At 42.1% G+C, this 20,241-nt stretch overlaps 1 protein-coding gene across 4 annotated transcripts in view; it reads left to right on the top strand.

Moving 5' to 3' along the window:
• The first annotated feature begins 1,153 nt into the window (after positions 1 to 1,153).
• The window catches only part of LOC141127896 (interleukin-1 receptor-like 1), a 58,187-nt gene continuing 39,099 nt past the window's right edge, over positions 1,154 to 20,241 (top strand). For 3 of the 4 annotated variants that reach the window (XM_073614764.1, XM_073614762.1, XM_073614765.1), the window contains exons 1-2: positions 1,154 to 1,286; positions 12,210 to 12,287. In XM_073614764.1, coding sequence (XP_073470865.1) covers positions 1,246 to 1,286; positions 12,210 to 12,287 — 119 coding nt within the window. In that variant the 5' untranslated portion in view covers positions 1,154 to 1,245. Of the gene's footprint in view, positions 1,287 to 5,078; positions 5,258 to 12,209; positions 12,288 to 20,241 lie in introns of those variants that run through there. The other variant, XM_073614763.1, reaches the window with a different exon arrangement.

Below are 20,241 nucleotides of genomic sequence, written 5' to 3'. Positions count from 1 at the left end.
AGTAAAGAACCCTCTACGTAGTTTAAGGTTAAACCTCTTTTCTTCTAATTGTAATGAGTGGCCCCGAGTCTTATTAAACTCTCTTCTGCGAAAAAGTTTTATCCCTATTGTGGGATCACCAGTACAGTATTTGTAAATTGAAATCATATTCCCTCTCAAGCGTCTCTTCTCCAGAGAGAATAAGTTCAACGCTCGCAACCTTTCCTCATAACTAAGATCCTCCAGACTCTTTATTAGCTTTGTTGCCATTCTCTGTACTCGCTCCATTTCCAGTACATCCTTCCTGAGGACTGGTGCCCAGAACTGGACAGCATACTCCAGGTGCGGCCGGACCAGAGTCTTGTAGAGCGGGAGAATTATCGTTTTATCTCTGGAGTTGATCCCCCTTTTAATGCATGCCAATATTCTGTTTGCTTTGTTAGCAGCAGCTTGGCATTGCATGCCATTGCTGAGCCTATCATCTACTAGGACCCCCAGGTCCTTTTCCATTCTAGATTCCCCCAGAGGTTCTCCCCCCAGTGTATAGATTACATTCATATTTTTGCCACCCAAATGCATTATTTTACATTTTTCTACATTGAACCTCATTTGCCATGTAGTCGCCCACCCCATTAATTTGTTCAGATCTTTTTGCAAGGTTTCCACATCCTGCGGAGAAGTTATTGCCCTGCTTAGCTTAGTATTGTCCGCAAATACAGAGATTGAACTGTTTATCCCATCCTCCAGGTCGTTTATGAACAAATTAAATAGGATTGGTCCCAGCACAGAACCCTGGGGAACCCCACTACCCACCCCTGACCATTCTGAGTACTCCCCATTTATCACCACCCTCTGAACACACCCTTGTAGCCAGTTTTCAATCCATGTACTCACCCTATGGTCCATGCCAACGGACCCTATTTTGTACAGTAAACGTTTATGGGGAACTGTGTCAAATGCTTTTGCTAAATCCAGATACACCACGTCTACGGGCCTTCCTCTATCTAGATGGCAACTCACCTCCTCATAGAAGGTTAATAGATTGGTTTGGCAAGAACGATTCTTCATGAATCCATGCTGATTACTGCTAATGATATCGTTCTTATTACTAAAATCTTGTATATAGTTAAAAATTGCTAATGGCTATCAAAAATGAAAGTGTGAAACAAAAATAGGCTTACAGATACATGTATGAACCTGTAGACGACATGCCTCTGCTCAACAAATAACTGGTAGTGAATAGGGGAATATCATGTCAAGACATTAATGAGGCTGGGCATTTTCAGCTTTCAAGATTTTAGTCAGAGGTAAGATGATACAGTCTCCACTATATTTCTAATAGTTACTCAATTTCTGGAATTTAATTTTTTTTCAGTTGTAAATTTTGTTTTTCAGTAAATCTTGTTTCTGTGTATAATTGGTAAATACAACATATATGTACATGAAAGCAGTATTTTATGGCATTAGGCGTGGATGAACTTGACACCCTTTGGCTGTAAAAGTTTGCTAAGGAAGCAGCGAGGGCTTCTTTGAAGTTCTCCTAACCCTGCTCAAACCAAACCCAGGGCATTTCAGTTTATTTCTAGAGGGCAGACATATTTTGCTCATTGCATAGGCATTCTATACAATAACAGTGCTTCACTACTCTTTTCTCTGCAAGCCTGTGCTGAGCTGGAGGCTGTTAATCCCAGTTTGTAATTACATTTTTCTCTGAGATATTTTGTACAGATGACCAACAGTGGGAGAATTTACATACCTGTACATGGAAATGGGCTGTATGTAACTTTGGTTAGCCAACTAGATCTTGACGTACCATAATTCCCCAAACTGTTTTCCCTGAGAACATGCGCAATATAGGACTACACTGTACAGGATGGAAACTTCATATTGGTTAGAGATAGCAAAAAAATCACTAGGGTGGATTTTTCCTGGATTCTGAGTAAGTCAGTATTGCTGGAAAGTGGTATGGTGTATTCCTGAGAAACTGTAATAATGAGGGGCAATTGGGGTACTGCTGAGACTGTGCTATATATAAGAGAGCCTGCCATCCTAAGGGTCTGTTGGAACACCTGCAAACCTTGGGCAAGGGCAAGCCAGAGCTTGCTGTTTTCAGAGAGACCTTGTGAGCTGAGAGACCTTGTGAGCTGGTAGCTTTGGCAAGTAAAAACTACTGGGTTCTAGACACAAGGTACATTTCTTTGCTAGATAGAGATTTAGTTTATCTACCTCAGGGGTTCTTAACCTGAGGTATGCATATCCCAGAGGTGTATGGGAAACAGTGATAGCAGTATGGGACTGTACTTTTAAACCATTTAAAAATAGAGTTTTTTATTATCATTAATATGGATTAACTTGGCAAGGCTGCTAACTAATGAGTGATCCGATCATTCAAAATGGATATCCTCCACATCCAAGTATTGCCAGTTAATATGTTGGCATTGTCAGAGTTAACGTTGGCAATAACGTCAGCTTCCTCCACCCCCATGCTTTACGGTTGGTATTGGGTCTCTCTAGGGAGATATCATGATGCCCATGTCCATCAATACTCAGCTTTCTAGGAAACCTGCACTCATCTAGGGTTTAATTGATCTTTTTGTAGCACCCTTTTCCTAAACAGGGCTGCTAGTAAATTGAGTTGTCCTAGGTGGTAACCAAGCCTGGCTAATTTGTAGTCTTTGATCAAATGGGTTTGTCCTAAGCTTGGGTTTAACTGTGATTTTTCAATAGGTGGCCCTGCTACCTTTGGCATTAGGTTATGAGTGTATATGCTTTTCTCAGCCAATCAGCAGGAGTTTCTTTGGCCGCTGAGGTTGCTGGGATAGACTATTTATTCAGAGAGAGTCTGGGCTGCAGCCTGGGTGGGTGTGTATGGAGCAGTAGCCGAAGTGTAGGCCTGAAGCCTGGGGCCTAACCACGTGTAAAAGGGATCGGCCTGAGGGGAGCCTGATTGCTGCCGGGAGGCGAGGGAGAAGAAGTTGCTAGAGGGTCAATCACTCTTGTTGCCCAAGCAGGTGTAAAGGGATGAAGTTCTGAAGGAGTACCAGAGGAGACTTCATCAGCCGTGGACTGTGAAGTAGCTGGGAAAGCTTCAGGAGAGAACTCATCCACGAAGTACAGCAGGTAGCTGTGAGTAAAGCTTGAAGTAGTACAGCGGGTAGCTGTAAGTAAAGCCTGAAGAGAAGTACAGCGGGTAGCTGTGAGTAAAGCTTGAAGGAATACAATTGGCAGCTGTGAGCTGTAAGCTTGAGGGCTCCAGCGGGTAGCTGTGAGTCCGATGAACCCAGCAGGTAGCTGTGGGTGAAGCTTGAAGAATACAGCGGGTAGCTGTGAGTTGAGCTTGAAGAGTCCAGCAGGTAGCTGTGAGCCGAGCTTGAGGATCTACAGTGGGATACTGTGAGTAATGTTGTTGCTATAGGAGACAGCAGTTGATACAAGATACAGAACGCTGCATTCAGCTTAAAGGCCATTTTTCTGTATTACTGTCTACCTAGTTCTATTTTTGTCCAAGGAGTCTGCCAAGTTGCCATTTCATTTGTCTAAGGTTGTCCTGTGTCCCTACCCCTCTCTCTCCTGTTCCTGTTAAGAGAAATGAAACTCTCTTTATTCATTTTTAAAAGTGACTGGCGCCCATCTTTCCACCTTGCACTACACCCACCATGCCTAGCAACCTGTACCTGTTTCATGTTTCTATTGTAGGTTTGTATACACACATTGTGTGTTTTTACAACAAATTACAAAAACCAAAACAACAAAAGTACAGAACCAATCTTACAAGTTCCATAGTATAGGTACAATTGGTCAGTATAGTGATCAGTATCAGTTATGACATGATATACAGTACACTTGTTGATATAATCAAGCAGTATTAGGCACCTGTCTATAATAAACATATACCATTCAGCTACAGTTGTACTTATTGTAATCTATTATTTCAATAAAGGAGAAACATCATTCACAAATATACTATTGTCTCTTATTTACTCTTTATCAGAGTTCACCATATTGCCCTTGTATCTTGTAAACCGCTTTATTATACCAGATTGGGTATTAGTATGAGTAAAACACACTTAAAGTGATTGTAAATTCTATTTTTATTTTAGTTAAAAATAACAAACTTGTAATACTTACCTGGCCTGTGTAATGTGTAATGGTTTTGCACAGAGCAGCCCAGATTTTCCTCTTCTCGGGTCCCTCGCTGGCTCTCCTGGCCCCTCCCTCCTATTGAGTGCCCCCACAGCAAGTAACATGCTGTGGGGGCACCTGAGCCGAGCCACAGCCCCCTGTGTGCATTCAGACATGGAGCTGTGGCCTGGTCCCACCCCCTTTCTCTCTGCAGTGAAGACTGTTATTACATACCCCTCCCCCTGCCAACCTTCTCTGTATGTGATGTAAGATGTTATTAGTGAGGCCTTTGCCTTCAGGCATAGGTATGTATATGTGGCTATGTGGATATGCTATGAATGGACTTTCATGGTACCATATAAAGGCTTGAAATACACATAGTAGATATAAAAGTTTTTAATTTTATTCCAAACATATTAAAACATACATATCATCTTAAAAAAAGACACAGTAAGCTCTAAAAAAAACAGATGAAGTGACATAGGGGAACAGACCATTGTCAACTTAGCATAAACCATCTGTGTGTGGAGTGCTCGACATATTTCGCAGATATGTCACCGCTTCTTCAGGAGATTTTTAAATACATTGTTATAGAACAAACATCAAAACTCTCCTAGAACATGATCAAGTGCACGATCCCATAAAACAGGTCAGCTCCGGCGGGTGTGGGGGGGCCCCACATTAAGGGACCCACAGATTACAACCGTCGCATAGGGTGCGATAGCTTAAGGCAGGTCCTCTTGAAAATTAATTGGAAAATGGCCAGGAAGTTTTTTCCAAAAGTAGCCAAAAGTCAAATTTTATCTTTCTCATTATTTCATGGGCAATTTGAATCTTGAAAATGTAATCTTCCCCTCCTAGAACTGGTCATATGTTTAAATACACTCTTAAGTGTTTGTACTCTGCAAGTTATGCTACTTCTGCTTTCTTAAGTAAAAATGTATTCAGCATATTTATCTTCTTCCTAAAAGTGAGGACATGTGACAAGCATAGGGCACAAAATCAATGTAAAAGGCCAGAATACTTTTTTCTGTACCAGCAAAATTCAGTATCCTCACTACCATGTAACTTTCATAACCGCGCTCTCTACAAGCAGTGATCTAAATATCAGTTGATGGAAATTACTATTAGATGGATGCACACATGTAGCCAAACAGTAAGTTTATTTTAAATATACTTAGCATTTAGCATAACATAAAATTGTGTGTTTAGTTGTTGGATCTAGATTGCTGTGGTTAATGTGTTTAGCTTCACATATACTTCTACCTTGATATATGAAGCTTAATTTTCACAAAGATTTTGTATTAAAGCAGAACAGGAATGAATTACAGACTCCCATTTGAATAATTAAAATTATTTTACTCTATAAAATAATGTTTTTTAAAATTGTCAGTCAAGTATTATTGCAGGGTGTAATTAGCGCCTGGATAGATGCCTGGGGTGCTGTTGGAGCAATGAACTGGGCTTTTAGTTGTTCAAAGGGTGGCAGGAGTATTTATAGGTTATTTATGCTGGTGATTTCACTAGCATACTTGCACTAAGATTAAGTTGGATTATTGCGGTTTGCTGAGTGGTTGACCTAACTGGACAGATAAGACTGGAGATTTTGTCTGTTAGGAGTGGTAATGCTCAATCCAAGTGCTGAACAATGCATCTGCATATACACAGTGCATGTAACCAGTCACAAGCTGCTTCCAGAGAACAACTATCACCTGCTACTAAGAGCCCTTTCACACTGAGCTGCGTGGGGCGTTAGCGGTAAAGCGCTACTAGTTTTAGCTCCGCTTTACTGTCAATTTAGTGGCACTTTTTGGCCGCTAGCGGGGCACTTTTAATCCCCACTAGCGGCCAAAAAAAGGGTTAAATGCGCCCGCAAAGTGCCGCTGCCGAATTGCTTTTCAGGCGCTTCGGCTGCGCTGCCCATTCATTTCAATGGGCAGGGGTGTTGGAGTAATGGTGTATACACCTCTCCTTCACAGCCCCAAAGACGCTGCTTGCAGGACTTTTTCTAACGTCCTGCAAGCTCACCGTCCCAGTGTGAAAGCACTCGGGCTCTCATGCTAGGACTGCAGGGGAGGCTTTTTTCTGGTGCTTTACAGGCGCTATTTTTAGCCCAAAAATGTCTGAAAACGCCCCAGTGTGAAATGGGTCTTAAAGCGAAGTTCTTTCTTTTCAGCATCCCCTCTGCTTGTCTACATTACATTAAAGCATGTCTAAATTTCAATCCCGTTCCAAGTACATGTTTTTTATAATTTACTTACCTCATATTTCCTGTTCCTGAGTGATTCCATCTTGATTGTGGGCATGTGAAGCCCACTAGGACGCTCTTTCGGAATAAGCTGCTGGCTGGCTACTGCTGGCTAATTCTTCGGCGCTGCCCACTGACTGCTGAGAAATGATGACACACATCTTCCAGGAGCACAGGCGCCGCGGGATATGATGTAAATTGCCGAGGTGGCAGATTAGAAGGGACCCCAGGGCAACAATGCAGTAAAAAAAAAAAAATTTGTTTCAAATGTTGTTGTTGAAAGCTGCTGATTGATGTAACAATTATATTATGGGTGGAACTCCATTTTAAGTGGTATGCTATTGTGTATTGCCTACATAAACATAGTGCCCCCACAGTGCTTTTTTGAAGTCCTTCCATAAAATATATGGCTTTCAAGGCAAAAGCCAGTCATACTGGAGGAAAAACATAAACCACATCTCAATGTCAGGACCAACAAGACAGAAAAAAATACAACTGTGACCTTTAAGTACAGTAAGTGAGACCTGGATTGGCAAATTGGAGCATTTCATTAGATGCAGCCCTAATGAATATTTTTATTCCATGTATTATTGCATGTCTCTCTTTTTTGGTATATTATATTGCAGTGTATTATGTTTTGTCAGCAGTATAACAAATGTTATATTATAATAAAGTTTGAAGCAATTATTATGTACATAAAGCTGTGTATGGAGGTCCGACATTGTAAATATAGTATTACCGGTACTATCTAACAAACTATGGTGTATTTTCATCTATATGGTATGCTGTATATTATACAGCACCTTAAATATGTTGTGGAGTACCCAATACAAAAATGTGCTTTGTTTTTCTATACTGATTCCTGGATTCCTTGAGTAATAATTGCACTCATTCTTTTTAATGAAAATTATGAAAATACACCTTTACTGGTTCTTTTATATTCTATGCAGGCTCATTGCAAGCTACTAAGAAAAATCAAATTTACAGTGCTTTAGTGTTTACTTAGAAGGACCCTCAGGCTATTTTCTCATTCCAACGAGTGTTTATCCACTGTTTCAAATTCCAATGTCGCCTCTGCTCTTGCCATGCAATGGAAAACTTCATTCATGTCCAGAGGGGCTATCGTTGAGGGCTTCGAAGTTGAGAATGTGGGAATAGGAAATTACAAAGACTTTGATGCTCTCCTGCAGCAGTAGATTCTTGTAGACTATTCATTAATGCTGCATACCGTTGAGTGTGGGAAACATTTATTACAATTGCTTCATCCAAATAATTTGATCTTCTGCAACCTTATCTCACTTATCTCCTATCATTTTTACAGTCAGGCCTATCTTGGTCTGGGCATAAAAATTTAAAGACTAAGTTAACTTTTTTTTTCTAAATTTCAGCTTCCCTTTGTACCAATATAGCATTATTGTACCTCTTTTTTGCAGAAAATCTATTTGTCCTAGACCAGACTCCAGTTTGTTTTTTAAAAAAAGCTGACCTCATTAACACACACCCTGCACCTGCCCTCCTGCTCTGGAAGACCACTCCCACCCATCTCTGCAGGTTCATGCTTATCCAATGCAATCACCGTTCTCACTAAATACACAGCCATCATTTTTTTTCTACCTTACCTTCTTGCATAGATCATTCATTTTGCAGAGTGTGCAGGAGCTTAGCGATCAGATAACAGTCTATGTGGAGCAGAGCTGTAGTACTGAAAACAGGAGAAGTGTGTCCCTGGAAGTCTGTAGAGCTCACCATACAATAAACAATCTGATTATACAATCTCCTTTAGATCTACCATCAACTATGCAGTGCAGGGGCCTACCTGATTGGAGATTGCACAGAGATACAATCAGATTGTGTAGTGTATGACCACCTTTATACACCTAAAATCAACTAGTCACACTTTCAGCCATTAACTGTTAATGGCACCCTATACGCAGAAACAAAAACAAAAGTGACAAATGCAGTAAAAAGCACAGTACAAGCTGCAACACACTAAAATGTCTTATGAGCTACTTTGCCATGTGTAGGACAGCCTATTGAAATCAATGAAAAATTTGCCAAAAAATGTACGTTCCCACTACCATAAGTGTGAATTGGGCCTGAAAGTGAAATTGGTGTGTATACACAAGAACAATGAGGTATCCGAATGGCCCAGGTTTGCCAACCTCCCGCAGCATTTTTACTGACAAAACATGGACAATTTACTGACAGAGCACATTTTTTACTGGCGACCTGAACAATGGAAGAGTGCCTTTTAAAAATTAACCAACTGATAGTTAAACAGTATAAACATTATATGGAAACACTGACAATACCCATAGCAAGTAATTTGCCTGGTTTACATTTAAAAAGTCAACTCAGCGAGACCAAATATTAGCCCCTGACATTTACAGACAGTTGTAAAAAATCACTGATTTTTACAAACTGTCAGTAAATTTACTGACGTTTGGCAATCCTTCCGAATGCAGGACAACCTGCACAGAAAACACATGCTTTGCTGTGCTTTTTAGAAATGTGCTGAAAACATGCATTGCACTTGCAGAGCACTTAAATGTTAATGGCACCAAGCGTGGGTAGTAGGTGTACGTCTGCCATGTGACAGACGTGCTGCAAGTGCACCAAAGAGCACAATAAAAAATGTACCACACTTTGTTCTGAAAAAAGTTCTGGAGCTTCTTTGGGGCTCTTTTCATAGGGCAGCCCATTCAAGTGAATTGACATGAAAACAACAGATGCGGGAATGTCAGTTCCTGCTATGTGAAGATGTGAAGGGGTCTGACAGCTGAGTGTCTCTGTCCACTCCCTCCTATGTATTTGTATAAAGATGACCATACACTATGCAATCTGATTGTATAATCTCTGTACAATTTCCTTTAGATTTACTAGAACTATGGAGGACCCACCTGAACAATCCATTTAATTTGTATCAAATCAGACAGGCCCTTGCACTACATAGCTTATGGTAAATCTAAAGGAGAGTTTTCAATAAGATTGTAATGTGTATGGTCACCTTAACCACTTGCCAATCGCCTTCTGCAGATATACTGTGGCTCAGCGGCTTGGCTGCGCAAACCAACATACCTGTATGTCAGTTTGTGCCGGGGGGAGCGTGCTCGCGGGCATGGCGGACTCGATGTTTGATGGCCACCTCTGATCGCAGTACAGAGAGGCAGAACGGGGATCTTCCTATGTAAACAAGGCGGATCCCCGTTCTGACAGGGGCAACTCTGAGATCGGCTGTTCCTAGTAATCAGGAACAGAGATCTGTGTGTTGTCCCAGTGAGCCCATCCCCCACACAGTTAGAACACACCCGGGAACACAGTTAACCCCTTTATCACCCCTAGTGTTAACCCCTTTCCTGACAGTGTAATTTATACATTGATCAGTGCATTTTTTTTAGCACTGATCACTTTATTGGTGTGACTGGTCCCCATAAAGTGTCACTTAGTGTGAGATTTGTCCGCCGCAATGTCGGAGTCCTGCTAAAAATCGCAGATCGCCGCCATTACCAGTAAAAACAATAAAAAAAAATTAAAGTCCCTAAATCTATCCCCTATTTTGTAGACGCTATAACTTTTGTGCAAACCAATCAATATAAGCTTATTGTGATTTTTTTTTATCAAAAATGTGTAGCTGAATACACATTGGTCTAAACTGATGAAGAAATTAGATTTTTAAGATTTTTTTGGATGTGTATTATACCAGAAAGTAAAATTGTTTTTCTTTCAAAATTGTTATACCGCTCTGGTGGCCAACATCTTCCCGGGGGGTTACTTCTGAGTATCTCAGCGCTGGAACCGTGATGACGTCACTCCCGTGGATGCGCACGGGAGACGCCGGTAACCGCGCAGTGCAACTGAAGCAACGTACGTGCTGTTGCTTCAGTTTGCTTAAGTGCGCATGTGCCGATGACGTGGGCACATGCAAATACAGGGATATCTCCTAAACCGTGCAGGTTTAGGAGATATCCAGTGTAGTTACAGGTAAGCCTTATTATAGGCTTGCCTGTAGTATAAAGTGGTTGTAAAGGGTTTACAACCACTTTAAAGGCATAGATGTTTGCTATATTAGCCCTAAATGAAGTTAGACTAGTTACGTTTTTTCTTGTAGAACAATTCCTGAGTGTGGTAACAAGAATCAACCCTGAGAGTAATAACCAACCTTTTTGTTCTGTTGAACAAACATTAGAGAATGTTGTTCTCTAGAAGCTGGAAGTGGCCGGGACTTTCTCTGTGTATCTAAATATATTTTTTTCAGAGATTCTGAAAAGCTGCTCACTGTTTCATAGGAAAGCAGAAAAGGGAAAAAAAACTATAAAAAACCCCATTGTGGGCTGGCTAGTGATAATAGTTTGGCAAACATTCAGAGTTAGCGGGCATAATCTTAGACCTTAGACCATAACTGAGCACTTTACCAGAAGCCTGGAGATCATCTATAAAAGGCAGCCAGCTGGTCTTCTTACCACATTTTCATTGAACAATGAAACCGGAGCTGGGGGTGGGGCTGAGTCCAGCTGTCTGTGTCAATTAATGCAGCAGCAGGACTCGGGAACGCACCTGCACGGGTGCCCCAATGGAAATCGGCTCTCCGCAAGGGCACTCGCCGAAGAGGAGGAGCCAGGAGCACCGATGGGGGATAAGAGGAAAATCAGGGCCGCTCTGTGCAAAATCCTTGCACAGAACAAGTAAGTATGAAATGTTTGTTATTTTTTTTTTTTTTTTAAAACGAACCTTTACAATCACTTTAACCCTCTTGTATTTTATTGTATTGTAACTGTATTGTCTCTCTTTTATATTGTAAAGTGCTGCGTAAACTGTTGGCGCTATATAAATCCTGTATAATAATAATAATACTAATAATTACTAAAGGCAAGTAGACTGTGCACTTTGCATGTGCGGTTGCACTCTGCAAGTAGAATTGCTCCAGAGCTTAGTAAATGAGGAAAAGCTCTGCTGACCTCCATTTCCCAATCATGTGCAGGCAAAATGTTTTTTTTTTGTTTTTTTTTTTAAATCTGCCTTACACGTGATTGGGTATTCTTTGCAAAGTAAAGCTTTCATCTCATTCATCTCTGGAACAATTGCACTTGCAAAGTGCACAGTCTATTTAGCTTTAGTAAAGCAACCTCAATGTTACCTCTCCAAAACCTTTGAAGAGATTTCAGTATGTAAATGTTAACAAATGAGGCATTGGTTATGCTATTGTTTTGCCTTTTATTGCTTCATTGATACACAGAAAATGTTTACGAGATCTATACTTTATACATGTACTTCCTGTATACTGTGATGTTACTTTGTTTTCAATATACGAAATAAAAAAAAAATTACGGTAACTTGCATGTAACTCTTCAGCACAGTGAGTTTTGTACCATTTTTATGCTGCTTTGTAAGTATAAGGAAAGTGGAAAATGAAGCCTAGTACACATGGGTCGAATGTCAGACGACATCGGCCAGTTCAATAAAAAACGTCCAACATTTGGCCCATGTGTATGGCAGCCGGACCAACAGAAGCCGGCCCTTCGTCTGGCTTCTGTTGAACGAGCATGCTAGACAACCAACAGCCGACAGGCTCCCAATCAGCGCTTTTAGCCAATGGTGGAGAGCGCTGAAGTGTTCCGATGGGGGAGCCATCCCCCTGTCAGAACACAATAGAATAGCAGGGGGCATGAGATTGTTAGTACAGCGGTTCCTACCAGAGCTGTAATTTTCCTTGCATTCAACCCAGCGGTTTGGACAGATGCACTGTCCATGATGTTTGTACTGAATTACTACTTATTAATTTTAAATTCACAGTGTATGTTATGAAAGCCATGTATAAGAGTGCTGCATACAAATGTCCTCATGTTCACTTTGTTTTTTGTAGATTAAAGACACAGCATGGATATGAAGTGTATATTTTGCATTTTTTTCACCTGGCTTATTCTAAATATTGGGGAATCTGGTAAGTAAGATGTATAATATGACACTTTTATAGGTATAGTTTTGAAACTTTGAAAATTCTCTTCAAGAAAATCTGCATCTACACTGATCATTTGAAATAACAAAAATACAAAAACAATACATCTCTTCTTTAATTCAGTCTTTCAATATTGAAATATCTGCCTGACAAGGTATTCGTACAGTCAGTTTTGTGATATTTTCTGCACTGCTTAGCCAGAAAGGTGATACAGGAAGTTCCTAAGGCCTCTTTCACACTGGGGTGGTGGGTGCGTTGGCAGTAAAGCGCTGCTATTTCTAGCGATTTACCATCAATTTCGCGGAGCTATTTTGCCACTAGCGGGGGGCTTTTACCCCCCGCTAGCAGCCGAGAAAGGGATAAAACCACCCGCAAAGCCGGCGGTATAGCCGTGCTGCCCATTGATTTCAATGGGTAGGAGCAGTGGAGGAGCGGTATACACACCGCTCCTTCACCGCCCTAAAGATGCTGCTAGCAGGACTTTTTTTTAGCGTCCTGCCAGCGCACCAATCCAGTGTGAAAGTCCTCGGGCTTTCACATTGGAGACACAGGAGCGTCTCTTTCAGGGCGCTTTGCAGGCGCTATTTTTAGCGCTGTAGCGCCTGCAAAGTGCCCCAGTGTGAAAAGGGTCTAAGTAGGCAATTTATTTTCCCGGTTAATAAATTCTGATTCCTAGGGCAATAATCTGAGATACCTACATTGTGAAACATTTAGCTTTTGAGGTCCAAACTAATGTATAATATTATTTATACATTTTTTTGACCACTTCAATACCGGGCACTGCTGCAGCAGCGCTTTGCCGGCGGTATAGCCACGCTGCTCATTGATTTCAATGGGCAGGAGCGGTGGAGGAGCGGTATACACACCGCTCCTTCGCCGCCCTAAAGATGCTGCTAGCAGGACTTTTTTTAGCGTCCTGCCAGCTCACCACTCCAGTGTGAAAGCCCGCGGGCTTTCACATTGGAGACACAGGAGCGTCTCTTTCAGGGCACTTTGCAGGCGCTATTTTTAGTGCTGTAGTGCCTGCAATGCACCCCAGTGTGAAAGGGGTCTAAGTAAGTAATTTATTTTCCCGGTTTATAAATTCTGATTCCTAGGGCAATAATCTGAGATACCTACATTGTGAAACATTTAGCTTTTGAGGTCCACCCTAATGTATAACATTATTTATAATTTTTTTTGACCACTTCAATACCGGGCACTGCTGCAGCAGCGATTTGCCTGCGGTATAGCCGTGAAGCCCATTGATTTCAAGGGGCAGGAGCAGTGGAGGAGCGGTATACACACCGCTGAGCTCCTTCACCGCTCCAAAGATGCTGCTAGCAGGACTTTTTTTAGCATCCTGCCAGCGCACCGATCCAGTGTGAAAGCCCTCGGGCTTTCACATTGGAGAGACAGGAGCGGCACTTTCAGGGCGCTTTGCAGGCGCTATTTTTACCGCTGTAGCGCATGCAAAGCACCCCAGTGTGAAAAGGGTCTAAGTAAGCAATTTATTTTCCCGGTTTATAAATTCTGATTCCTAGGGCAATCATCTGAGATACCTACATTGTGAAACATTTAGCTTTTGAGGTCCACCCTAATGTATAATATTATTTATACATTTTTTTGACCACTTCAATACTGGGCACTATAACCCCCTTCCTGCCTAGGCCAGTTTTCAGCTTTCAGCCCTGTTGCCCTTTGAATGCACGGTCATACAATACTGTACCATATTACATTTTTTATCATTTTGTTCACACCACTAGAGCTTCCTTTTTGTGGTAGTTAATCACCACTGGGTTTTTTATTTTTGCTAAACAAACAAAAAAAGACTAAATAAAAAATAAAGAAAACACATATTTTTCGTTTCTGTTATAAAATTTTGCAAATAAAGAATTGTTCTTCATAAATTTAGGCCAAAATGTATTCTTCTACATTTCTTTGGTGAAAATAACCCAAATCAGCAACATGGTACTACTCTGGGGAAGTGATCAGGTTTTTTTTTTACACATTATGATTGCTTATAGCAGTGAATTGCATTTTTAGAAGCAAACCTTTCACTGAATGAAACTGATTCATTCAGTTTGTTTTGTTGTGATTAGCTGTGATTGATCAACGCTAATCACATGGTACGGATGGGCTGTAATTGGCCCTGTCTGTATCATGTGATCAAATTGACCAATCACAGCTAGCAACATAATTGTACACAATAGATGGCATGAAAGGAAGCCATCCATTGTTTACAACTGTCATGTGACCTGCTGTGATTGGTCACATGGTACCAGAAGCGAGTCAGTACACAGATTGCGCAGCTGCGCGGCCCCTCAAGTGATGCCTTCTGAGAGGACATCAAATGACATCCACTTAGAATGGTAAAGCCAGCTCCCGGCTGTCATTCTGCTATAGACTGGGTGGGAAACTGATAAAGGGGTTGTAAACCTTCGTGTTTTTTCACCTTAATGCATCCTATGACCAATGGATCAGAGACCTTATACTGAGATGGGACATCAAAGACTGTGGGGTCAGGCTAAAGATGTTCACACTGACAGGTACTCAGACATCGGCCCACAGCATTGCAGATATGGTCATAGAAGGAAAAAAGGCTCCATATAGTGTAAAATCATTGACTTTATTGGATAAGTAAAAGGTTAAACTCACATGTTAGTAGACAATAGTAGGCATGTAGTGTAGTCTGAAACGCCGGCCGGAAGCTCACAGACAGCACGTCCTACTGGAAACAACAGCAGCAATGGGAGGTGACGAGAACATGTCGCTCTGCCCTATGTGGCGTTTCGTGATAGAGTCACATCATCCAGGGGCCTATGGATAAAACTAATTGAAAAAAAAAATGCATGGGATCCCCCCAGTCCATTACCAGGGTCTTTGGGTCTGGTATGAATATTAAGGGGAACCCCGAACCAAAATGTAAAAAAAAATTGCGTGGGGGTCCCCCTAAAATCCACACCAAGGCCCTTCGGGTCTGATATGGAAATTAAGGGGAACCCTGCGCCAATCTGAGCACGCAACCTGGCAGGCCGCAGGAAAAGAGGAGGGGACAAGAGAGTGCCCCCCCTCCTGAACGATACCAGGCCACATCCTGTCAACATGGGGAGGGTGCTTTGGGGTAGCCCCCCAAAGCACCTTGTCCCCATGTTAATGGGGACAAGGGCCTCATCCCCAAAACCCTTGCCAGGTGGTTGTGGGGGTCTGTGGGAGGAGGGCTTATTGGAATCTGGAAGCCCACTTTAACAAGAGGACCCCCAGATTCTGGCCTCCCCCCTGTGTGAATTGGTAACGGGGTACAAACGTACCCCTACCATTTCACAAGAAAAGTTTTAAAATGGTAAAAAAGACAAGAGACAGCCTAGGACAAGTCCTTTATTAAAAAATAAAAATGTCTCACGTTGTAAGTTCACGCCGCCCAACGGACCGGAAAAAAAAAAAAAAAAAGCCACAATCGATCCGCCTCTGCCGTGTCTTCGCTGTGACAGCTCTTATATAACTGAGGGCGGGGCTTCCCTGTGGCACTAAAGGGGACGGGGTCACCCGTTTACATCACTGAGGGGCCTGTCCCCCGTGGTGCCCCGTGGTGCCCTGGGGGGCGGGGTCACCTGGTTACATCACCGGGTGGCCCCACCCTCAGTTATATAAGAGCTGTCACAGCGAAGATGCGTCAGACAGCGGGAGCCTCCCATGGAGGCGGGTCGGTTGCGGCTTTTTTTTTTCTTTTTCGGTCCGTCGGGCGGCGTGAACTTACACTGTGGGACATTTTTATTTTTTAATTTTTTTAATAAAGGACTTGTCCCAAGCTGTCTCTTGTCTTTTTTACCATTTTGACACTTTTTTGTGAAATGATAGGGGTACATTTGTACCTCGTTACCAATTCACAAAGGGGGAGGCCGGGATATGGGGGTCCCCTTGTTAAAGGGGGCTTCCAGATTCCGATAAGCCCCCGCCTGCAGACCCCCACAACCACTAGGCAAGGGTTGTGGGGATGATGCCCTTGTCCCCATCAACATGGGGACAAGGTGCTTCGGGCTACCCCAAAGCACCCCCCCCATGTTGAGGGCATGTGGCCTGGTATGGTTCAGGAGGGGGCATGCTCTCTCGTCCCCCCTCTCTTCCTGAGGCCTGCCAGGTTGTGTGCTCAGATAAGGGTCTTGTATGGATTTTGGGGGGGACCCCACGCCATTTTTTAAAAAAAATTGGCGCAGGGTTCCCCTTAATTTCCATATCAGACCTGAAGGGCCTGGTATGAATTTTAGGGGGACCCCCATGCAATTTTTTTTCTAATTTTGATTCGGGGTTCCCCTTAATATTCACACCAGACCCAAAGGGCCTGGTAATGGATGGGGGATCCCATGCTCTTTTTTTCAATTATCTGTATCTATATTGCCGAGACCCGACAATTCATTACAGCCACAATCAGTTTTAAATGACAATTTTTCCTTTAGAAATGTAATTTTGCTGTGGTATTGTTCTAAATACAGAAAAAATGTGCCACTTTACAGGCATACTATAGACACCCCCAGGCACAATGTTTAAAGGAATATTTCATTTTTATCGTTTCATTTTAAGCATTAAAAAAATCACTGCTACCGAAAAAACGTCCGTTTAAAAAAATGTAAGTTCGACTCGAACATCGGGCACATCCCTAATATGGACCCTTTCATTTAGGAGAACTTTGTTCCCCTTTACAGAATTAATTGCAGTGTGCACAGGAAAAACAAATCTGTTTGCATAAATCATTAGCAGAACAATAAGATAAGATTAGGCTGGATTTGGGTGAACACAAATTAGCACCACGGCTATATTATTACAGGCTTGCAATTGCTAAAATTCTAAAATGCAACTGTCATCCAAAGCATCCAATGTTTTGCTGGGAACTGGATATTGAAGAAGGATGAGAGATTTTTAGTTTAATATTTATCCATTGACTGATTTAGGCCTCACTGAAATGGGCAACTACATAAATGTGTTTATTTGTGTTTATAGGACATTTCTAAATACATATTAATTAAGGTAATAATTTTAAATAGTTTAATTCACTCTGCATGTTAACTTGCATTTAAAGCAGAGTTCCATCCAAAAGGAGAAGCTCTGCTTGTTTGCTCCCCCCCCCACCGTTGCCATATTTGGCGCCTCTTTTTTTGGGGGGGGATACCTGTTTTTGACAGGTACCCGTCCCCACTTCCAGGAGACCTCGCCACGGTGAGGTCCCCCGGAAGTTGGCCCCCCCCTCCTTCCACCAGCGCTGGGCCATTCAGAAAGCACAGTTCGATTCGCGCATGTGCAGTAGTGAACCGGCTGTGAAGCCGCAAGGCTTTACTGCCGGTTTCCCTACATGTAATGTGGTGGCAGCACCCGAGAGCCAATTGAAAAATCGTCTAGTTTGCTGACATCATGGGATCCCTGGACAGGTAAGTGTCCTAATATTAAAAGTCAACAGCCACAGTATTTGTAGTTGCTGACTTAAAATTTTTTGGTAGGGGGGCTGGAGCTCCGCTTTAAGTGCATTCAGTTAAATTGCATTAAGGGCTGGTTCACACTGCTGCGGTGCAAATTTTGTGCGAATTTGATCCGATTGCGTTGCAAATTTTTGCTGCAAATCCTTTATGTGTTCTGGTGAATCTACTGCAATTCTATGGCAAATATTGCATTGAATTCGCATCTCACACGGATCAAACTCACACAGGACCCTTTTTGTACGCAGCTTAGTTTCGCAATGCATTGATGTGAACGGCACTAATGGAAAACTATGTTATTTAAATGAATTTGAGCGTTCGCAACGGCTCAAATTCGCAATAGAATTCGCAGCAGTGTGAACTGGTCCAGGTCCAGTCAGTGAGGCAGATTAGATGTAAATGTGTCTAAAAGCATATAAATGTAGATACATGTAGAGGAGAAAGTTTGAGCTATAAATAAACACTATATTTTCTGTTTATTTTATGTAAACAACAAATACCCATTTGAATGAAGGTTTTAAAATGATTAATTTATTTATTTATTTCTGATAAGTACCTGTGGTACTAAATACAAAAAAAAAGTATCCTGTTCTCTTTGCATTGCTTACTTTATATGAAATACCCGGTGATCCTGCCAGTCCCCCTGCTTTCCTATTTCAATTCAATGTGCCAGGCATGGAAGCTCATTCACCCTAGTGTGGTCGGTTTTCTAGCTGTGATTGGAGCACAGTCTGCTTGTCCTCGAATGGTCAGATTTGTGCTGACACATCCCTATGTACACTTAATCACTAAAAAGATCAATGTATTGCTGTTTCCCTGCCTACTGCTTACATTGGGGGGTTCGAAAACCACTCAGTATCTGGTGTGACCACCATTTGCCTCACGCACTGCAGCACATCTCCTTCGCATAGAGTTGATCAGGTTGTTGATTGTGGCCTGTGGAATGTTGGTCCATTCCTCTTCAATGGCTGTGCGAAGTTGCTGGATATTGGCAGGAACTGGAACACGCTGTCGTAAACGCCGATGCAGAGCATTCCAAACATTCTCAATAGGTGACATGTCCAGGAAGCATGCTGGCCTTGCAAGAACTGGGATGTTTTCAGCTTCCAGGTATTGTGTACAGATCCTTGCAACATGGGGCCGTGCATTATCATGCTGCAACATGAAGTGATGGTCATGGATAAATGGCACAACAATGGGCCTCAGGACCTTGTCACGGTATCTCTGTGCATTCAAAATTCCATCAATAAAATGCACCTATGTTCGTTGTCCATAGCATACGCCTGCCCATACCATAACCCCACCGCCACCATGGGCCACTCGATCCACCACATTGACATCAGCAAACCGCTCAACCACACGACGCCATACACGCTGTCTACCATCTGCCCTGTACAGTGAAAATTAGGATTCATCCATGAAGAGAACACCTCTCCAAAGTGTCAAATGCCATCAAATGTGAGCATTTGCCCACTCAAGTCGGTTACGTTACAACGAACTCTAGTCAAGTCGAAACCCCGATCAGGATGACGAGCATGCAGATGAGCTTCCCTGAGATGGTTTCTGACAGTTTGTGCAGAAATTCTTTGGTTATGCAAACCGATTGTTGCAGCAGCTGTCCGGGTGGCTGGTCTCAGATGATCTTGGAGGTGAAGAAAATAAACGGACTCGTAGAAGTTGGTGTGAAAAATTGCCACCATCCCTAAATAATATAGAAGGAACCTCATGTAAATGGGATTTTAAGGGCAAAATTACTAGCAGAAAATTATACTAAAAAATATAAATGTTATTTTACAAAAAAGGTTAAAAACAATTTGATACAAGAAACATGTGTATAAACAACACAATATGTAGTGTATTACAGTGATGACAAAAAATCAAATCCAACGCGTTTCGAAACTGTTAATCTATGCAATCTTCTTCGGGGATAATTTTTTGCCATTTCTGAAAGGTACAAAATATGATATAGGTATACATATATCTCATAACATGCATATGAAGCCTGTGCTGAAATACATTGAAAACTTAGAAAATTTCCAATTTTATTTTTGTAAAATAAAATTTATATTTTTTAGTATAATTTTCTGCTAGTAATTTTGCCCTTAAAATCCCATTTACATGAGGTTCCTTCTAGATCTTGGAGGTGAAGATGCTGGATGTGGAGGTTCTGGGCTGGGGTGGTTACAAGTGGTCTGCGGTTGTGAGGCCGGTTGGATGTACTGCCAAATTCTCTGAAACACCTTTGGAGACGGCTTATGGTAGAGAAATGAACATTCAACTCAAGGGCAACAGCTCTGGTGGACATTCCTGCAGTCAGCATGCCAATTGCACGTTCCCTCAGAAATTGTGACATCTGTGGCATTGTGCTGTGTGATAAAACTGTACATTTTACTGTAGAGTGGCCTTTTATTGTGGCCAGCCTAAGGCACACCTGTGCAATAATCATGCTGTCTATTCAGCATCTTGATATGCCACACCTGTGAGGTGGATGATCT

The sequence above is a fragment of the Aquarana catesbeiana genome, linkage group LG02 (genome assembly GCF_042186555.1).
Source record: "Aquarana catesbeiana isolate 2022-GZ linkage group LG02, ASM4218655v1, whole genome shotgun sequence".
NCBI classification, from domain to species: Eukaryota; Metazoa; Chordata; class Amphibia; order Anura; family Ranidae; genus Aquarana; species Aquarana catesbeiana.
Note: the sequence above shows the minus strand (reverse complement) of the source record. Positions and strands in the feature narration are given on the sequence as shown.